The sequence below is a fragment of the Argentina silus genome, assembly GCF_951799395.1.
Source record: "Argentina silus genome assembly, chromosome: 6".
NCBI lineage: Eukaryota > Metazoa > Chordata > Actinopteri > Argentiniformes > Argentinidae > Argentina > Argentina silus.
Genome location: NC_139660.1, coordinates 1,033,895 through 1,041,394, shown reverse-complemented (window position 1 = coordinate 1,041,394; position 7,500 = coordinate 1,033,895). Strand labels below are relative to the sequence as shown.

At 47.0% G+C, this 7,500-nt stretch overlaps 1 protein-coding gene across 1 annotated transcript in view; it reads left to right on the top strand.

Moving 5' to 3' along the window:
• The window catches only part of LOC310805509 (RAC-gamma serine/threonine-protein kinase), a gene marked incomplete at both ends in the record, with an annotated part of 20,993 nt that extends 20,153 nt beyond the window's left edge, over positions 1-840 (top strand). Inside the window, 2 exons of the mRNA XM_083671230.1 lie at positions 122-224; positions 755-840. Of these exons, the coding sequence (XP_083527356.1) occupies positions 122-224; positions 755-840 (189 nt within the window). The remainder of the gene's footprint in view (positions 1-121; positions 225-754) is intronic.
• Between the last annotated feature and the right edge of the window lie 6,660 nt (positions 841-7,500).

Here is a 7,500-nt window from a genome sequence, read left to right as displayed (position 1 = left end):
TGTGTGCGTGCATGTGTCTGTCTGCATGTGTGTGCGTGTGTGTGTGTTGCTGTGACACCTCTGTGAACCAGGTGTGTGTGTGTGTGTGTGTGTGTGTGTGTGTGTGTCTCCTGCCTCTCAGCTGATGCCTCCCTTCAAGCCGTCCGTGTCGTCAGAGACAGACACCAGGTACTTCGACGAGGAGTTCACAGCTCAGACCATCACCATCACCCCCCCTGAGAAATGTGAGTGGAAGTGTGTGTGTGTTTCTCTGTGTGTGTGTGTGTGTGTGTGTGTGTGTGTGTGTGTGTGTGTGTGTGCGTGTGCGTGCATGTGTTTGCCTTGCTGTTGTTTGTCTGTTGTTGTTGCTGTTGTTTGTGTCACCGTGTTGTTGCCCCAGGCAACCAGGTTGGCTTTTGTTTTAAAATGATGATTTAAAAAGGAAAATTAAACATCAAAGCAGCTCAAAGAGCATGTATATCATATGTCATTCGCTGTTCCACCATATATTTTTATTAGGGTTTTTTTCTGAAAAGTCAATATTTTACACTGTAATACATTTTTGAATTTGTGTTGTCATGGTAACGAAATGCAAAAGTGGATGACAGTGTAGTAAAGTGACTTTTCAGAAATGGAATGCAGACAAACTCTCCCTTGTGAAGCTTGTTATGTCAGAAATGTGCTTTAGAAGTTTGATTTGACTGAACTGATGATGGGGGCGTGATCAAGGTGAGTGATGTCACTTCCTCTTCTGTCCCTCTAACTTCCTCTCTAGTTGATGAAGACGGGATGGACTGCATGGACAACGAGCGAAGACCGCATTTCCCACAATTCTCCTACTCGGCCAGTGGGCGGGAATAAGCACCACGGCCTGTTACCGCATCACCACGCCCCTCTGATGTCATCAACAGGAACTAAGATGGACAGCGTCTGACCGACCAGCCTGACCACGCCCCCTTCCTCTCCTCCTCTGTCCCTCCATCGTGACCCCAGGACATCCAGCTCACTCTCACAGCCTCTCTCTGTGTCAAATCCAGGACCGGCTCATTGTAATACATGGAATGGAATGAGGAATGCTATCAATCACACATGTCTGATACCATTCCCACTTCCATTCCACGCATTACAATGAGCCCGTCCTCTGATTTCTACCGCCACCAGCCTCCCCTGGTGTGTCTGCTGTGCTCTGATCACCCAGGTCTTCAAACGGAGGTTCTGTACCTGCTGTAGTACACGCCCGCGTCCCCCGGGGGGGGCAACTCGACCTGTCACCCTCCTCACACTCACACAGACCAGAACAGAACTGGGCTCAGTTTCACGAAAGCTTCGTAGCTTAAAAAGTACTTTTCTTCACAAGCACCCAGCCGCCACGCAAGCTGGGAGGTTTTTGGAGAACAATTGTCACACCAATGTCTGCAGGTCAATCTCTCTGTGCCTGAACCAAGGCCTTGCTCTGACATGGCTGGTGTCGGGGAGGAGCGGGCCTGGGTCGTCAGGATAGATGGAGGAGCGGGCCTGGGTCGTCAGGATAGATGGAGGAGCCGGCCTGGGTCGTCAGGATAGATGGAGTAGTGCTTTAGCTACGGACCCCTGAGCAGGGCAGAGGGGGGGCAGTGTTACTGCAGGCTCAGAACCACAGAAGCTTCAGGAGATGTGTGCTCTGCTAATGTGTGTGTGTGTGTGTGTGTGTGTGTGTGTGTGTGTGTGTGTGTGTGTGTGTGTGTGTGTGTGTGTGTGTGTGTGTGTGTGTTTGGTTGTATATACGTTTAAACATGTTAAAGAGATGTTGTTCTTGAGAATCCAAACTGCCATGAACGGTTCACTCAGGACACACGGACATCAGTCTGTGTTCTGCTCAGAAACAGACAGGCAGTAACACTCATCAGTCTGTGTTCTGCTCAGAAACAGACAGGCAGTAACACTCATCAGTCTGTGTTCTGCTCAGAAACAGACAGGCAGTAACACTCATCAGTCTGTGTTCTGCTCAGAAACAGACAGGCAGGACCAGACAGGCAGAAACAGACAGGCAGAAACAGACAGGCAGTAACACTCACAGACAGGCAGTAACACTCATCAGTCTGTGTTCTGCTCAGAAACAGACAGGCAGTAACACTCATCAGTCTGTGTTCTGCTCAGAACCAGACAGGCAGAACCAGACAGGCAGAACCAGACAGGCAGAAACAGACAGGCAGAAACAGACAGGCAGTAACACTCATCAGTCCTAACCGGTACTCACTAGCTGCTACACTGCTACAACCCTACTCAGTTACAGCAGGGGAGGCTCGGGATGGTAGAAATCAGAGGATGGGTTCATTCCATGCATGACAATGAGCCTGTCCTCCGATTTCTACCTCCGCCAGCCTCCTCTGAGCACTACTCAGTTACAGGTACTACCAGCTTTACTCTGCAGGTCAAACCCATGGTACCAACACCACACACACACACACACACACACAGAACTCCTCACAGAAACTCAGCTTCCTGGAATCACCTTACTGTCATACGTTAGGGTGTACAGAAGGGCAAGCTCTCCAAGCTGTGATTTTAGTTCTCTCTCTGTCATGTGAAATCAGTCGTTCAGACATCTCTCTGCCAGTGTGTGTGTGTGTGTGTGTGTGTGTGTGTGTGTGTGTGTGTGTGTGTGTGTGTGTGTGTGTGTGTGTGTGTGTGTGTGTGTGTATGTGTGTGTGTGTGTGTGTAGCTTTAAGAGGGCCTAAAAGCAGAGCACTGTAGGTGGTGAAGCTGCTGTGAATCTGAGAACCACACCCAGAGTTCTGCTCTGCCTGTCTGATAACGCTGAGGTTTGAATCGCTGGTCTGGGGTCAGTTTAGAAGCTTTCTCACTCACAGTCAAGGTCAGGGTTCAGAGGGTCAACTGATCCTAGATCTGATAGTCAAGGTCAGGGTTCACAGGGTCAACTGATCCTAGATCTGAGCTTTGGGGCAACTTCACCCCCAGAGCCAGAGTGAGAGAAAGATCTTTGGTACATATCAAGGGAGGCTGGTGGAGGTAGAAACAATGAGCCCGTCCTCCAATTTCTACCTCCACCAGCCTCCCCTGTGGTTCATATTGTAGGGTCAGAATGTCCTCCAAATGTACCTGCTGCCCGCACTTAATGAGATGTAAATATGCAAAGTTTTATGACATCATCGAGAAATGACGTCATCGCCGTGTCACGGTCTTCGTAGTAGGCTGGTGAAAGACTGTAAACCATTCCACCAATCATGTATACCATTCCACCAATCATGTATACCATTCCACCAATCATGTATACCATTCCACCAATCACGTACACCATTCCACCAATCATGTATACCATTCCACCATTGTGAAGGAGAAATGCAAGATGGCAGCGATTTACTTATGATGCCCTTCCTCCTTGAAGGGGGAGTGGCTGGGAGGGGCTGGGGGCGGGGCTGGGTATGTGATTGACATGGCGAGGGGGACAGTGGGGATTGGTCCACACTGTTTAACCGAGGGGGGTTAGGGGGGGGGGGGGTATTGTCATCTTTTGATTTGCACCACAACAATTGCTTCAAATTCTTATATTTTTATTTAGTTCTATTTTATTTTATTTATTTGTTGTTTTGTAAGACTGTTGTGTGTTGTTCTGTTGTGATGAGTGTGTTACCCGGTGTTCTGTTGTGATGAGTGTGTTACCCGGTGTTCTGTTGTGATGAGTGTGTTACCCGGTGTTCTGTTGTGATGAGTGTGTTACCCGGTGTTCTGTTCTGGATGTTCCAGGCTGAGGAATGTAGACGCAGAGACACCGATGATGTCACACCGATGATGTCACTCGTTAGTTTTTAAATACTTTTCTTTCCGTCTGTTTCTTTGTTTTCTGACTGAATGTGACGGCGAGGAGACAACAGTGCAGATAGTTCCTGATTAAAGACTGTCCGTAACCATGGCAGCAGTATTAGTGTTTGAATGATAAGACTTGTACATTTCAAGGGCTTCTCTCGTCGCCTCCAGTCCCGTGGCGTTGTTCCCACAGCCGAGGCGAGGTCAGCGCCGTCCGTCTCTGAGTTCTGACCTTTAAGGGCTGTAGAAGCGTCGGTCCTTTCTCAGTTGTTAGACGATCGGTTCCTCACATCCTCTCCTTCGTCCACCGCTTGCTTCCTCCTAGGAAGAAGTGAGTGGAGGACGGAGGAAAGGACACAAGGAATCAAGTTTCTCTCGGTTTTTTTTTCTTCTTCTTAGTCTCTCTTCAACTGCCACCGAGCTGCTAATGCTGCGTTCAGGTGCCACCGAGCTGCTAATGCTGTGTTCAGGTGCTGCTCTGAACTGAAACCCTTTTACCGCTGAGATCTCTGACTTTCTCACTTGGAGCCATATCAGAAATAGCCAATAGGAAGCTCTATGCAGAATCCTAACACTAAATCTTGGTGTGAAGCTCTGAGTTTCCGAGGAGCGCTTGAATGCACCATTAGCATTCAGGCCATTCAAATGTCTCCTAATACATGAGCATGGCACTGAACACGCTCACTCACACCTACAGTACAAATACTCCATACTGTGTTACAGTTTAATTTCTCAGTACCACTCAACTGCATGTTTAGGATTGTTTTGAATTAAGCTACTGTAGCTAGCGCTTCCACAGGCAACCATCAGCCTTCACACAGGAGGCTACTGTAAAGTTGAACAAGATTAGCGGGATAGGCTTAGATGGAGAGGAGCTAAGAGGCTTACTGAAGTGAAGAGTATTATCAATATCAAAGTCAATATGGGAATCTTCAATCTGTCAAGGCAGCCACTGACTGAACACTATGCTGACTGACAAAACTTTATTAATAATAACAGTACAGGCCTACAGCGTAGTGTCAGCTCTGAGAATGAACCATCGATAGCATTCCGTGGTATGTGGCCTACTTGTAACAAACCTTTCAGGATACTGGAATTCAAGTATACGACAGTTCAACACCGAGATAAGGAATAGTCCTATCCACTAGCCAGTAGCGGTTAGCCTATCTTAGCTTAGCGTCAGCCAGACCAAGGATTCTGTCCACTAGCCAGTAGCGGTTAGCCTATCTTAGCTTAGCATCAGCCAGACCAAGGATTCTGTCCACTAGCCAGTAGTGGTTAGCCTAGCCTAACTTAGCATATACAGTCAGGCCCAGGATTCTCCATTGTATGGACAAGCAGAGACTGCATTATTATTTGTGGTTTACATGTTAGTTAAATTCAGATGTTTCTCATATGATTTATACTATATATATATGTATATAATATATACTATATATGATGTATATACATACTAATAATGCACAGCACAGTAGTTAGCAAAGCAAGGTGATTGTAGCCTGTCATGCTAATATCAAACATCAAACAGACACCAGAGAGAGAGAGAGAGAGAGAGAGAGAGAGAGATATGAAGAGTGTGATATGAGAAGAATAGATGCAAGATTGACACAAGTTTAATATGACGAGCAGGAGAGTGAATGTAGCAATGTGGACAAGCAAGACCAAAGCTATTGATTCTTATTATTAGTAGTAGTAATCAATTATTGTAGTTCCAGAAAGGTTGGATGGCAGGGTCCAAGGAGAGGGAGGAAGAGGAAGTTGAGCAAGAGAGAGGGTTGTCTAGTTTTGTGTGAAGGTGATGTCTGCATATGAGTACAATATACTATACCAGGGGAGGCTGGTTGAGGTAGAAATCGGAGGCTGGCTGAGGTAGAAATCGGAAGACATCCTCCGATTTCTACCTCAACCAGCCTCCCCTGTGACTGTACCATGTTAGGGAGTGTAGAGTAGTACAGCGTGAAGGACTAAAAAGGTTGGTCAGAATGACCCAGAGTCAGACACGTGTACATGTTGATTCAGTCTGTCCAGTAAGTGTGAAGGTGATATTCTTGATATGAGTGCATATTATTTTAATATTATTAGAGACACATGACAAACTTCCATATTGGTTCTGTTGTAACAGACAAACTAAATCAAGCCAACTCGAGTATTTGACAGTGTGTACAGTATTTGCCCCAGCCAGGATGAGTGCCTCTGCTATGGTTTACTCTGGTCTGAGAGCCATGGTTATTCACTTAGGCCGAAATCCTAACTTGAGATCTGTGTGCGTAACTTAATGTTATTATCTGGTATTTGTGTCTAGTTCAGTTTTCTGAACGTCTTCCCAGTTTCATCTTGTTTTTGTTGACCTGTGTTTTGATTGAGGAGAATAATCACCACAGATGAAACCAGCTGGGCGACCCGTATGGTAGACTCTTCTGGCTTACGGTGTTAGATTTCACATCACATGTGGCCCTGATTTAAGAAAAACAATGTTTGTAAGAAGAAGAACAGGAAGGAAGAGAATTAGTTGAAAGCACACTCAGTCCATCGTTCTCGCCTGCTGCTTCCAGGGTCAGGTCTCATGGGGCATTCACGTAGGGTTCTGTGTAGGGTTCCCTATTGGCTAATTTTGAGATAGCTTTGAGTGGGTGACTCTTCTTAGTTCAGAGGAGCACCTGAATGCAGCATTAGTGTGTGGAGGGTGACCAGCCCAGAGCCAAGAGACCTACGCTACGTTCATCTAGCCTCAGAACTAGGAAACTCAGAAACGCCAGACTTGGAAACTCGTTGTACCAAGATGATCCCCGGAGTTTCCTGCTCGGAGAGCATCAGAATCAACCAGTAGGAAGCTCTGCTACGCAAACCATTTACGGGAATTTTAACTCGGAAGTTCTGAGTTTCCGAGGTTGCGTGAATGCTGCATCAAAGGCATTGTTCCAATAACAATCCAGTGGTGGTAGAGAGGTTGCACTGACTCTCTCAACAGAACGCTTCACATACAACTGGCAGACCCAGACATGCGGTTATAGTACATGCGAAAACGATCCACACACACACCACAGGGGAGGCTGGCGGAGGTAGAAATCAGAGGACGGCCTCATTCTAATGCATGGAATGGAATGAGAAATGTTATAAAACACATTCCATGCAGTACAATGAGCCCGTCCTCCGATTTCTACCTCCACCAGCCTCCCCTGGTACACACGTACACCTGGGAACCCAGCACTCCTGTTGTGCCGGCCTTACGCCTATGGCCAAGATGTTCTGCTTGGTGAAACCCTCCTCTGCTATTGGCCAGCTCCTCCAAGGTCAGCGGTCAGAGGTCAGAGGAAGGGGAAGTGATCCGCCCTCCCACTAAGGGGAGAGGGAGGGGCTTATGCGATCCCCTCCACTCTGACAGATGATACTATGGGTTGTATCCTTAATAACTGCAGGGTCTATATATACACACACAGCGCCCTACGGAAGTCATGGGACAGTGAAGCGTTTTCTATCTTTTATGGTTAAGGGAAGTGATTTAAAATCCAAAGGTTTGGAGTGTAGAGCCAAAAGGAGAAAAGGTGACTGAGGTGACTCCCATGACTGAGGCAGAGCCCTGTGTGTTTAACGCCTCAACTGCACTTTGCTGCTATCCTGTTTCTCTACAGCAGGTTCTGTTGTCCTCCTGCTCCGGTAGTGTTCTGATGAACGGGCATGAACTGTCAAGTATTTATTTAAAAACAACAAAAAAGGACA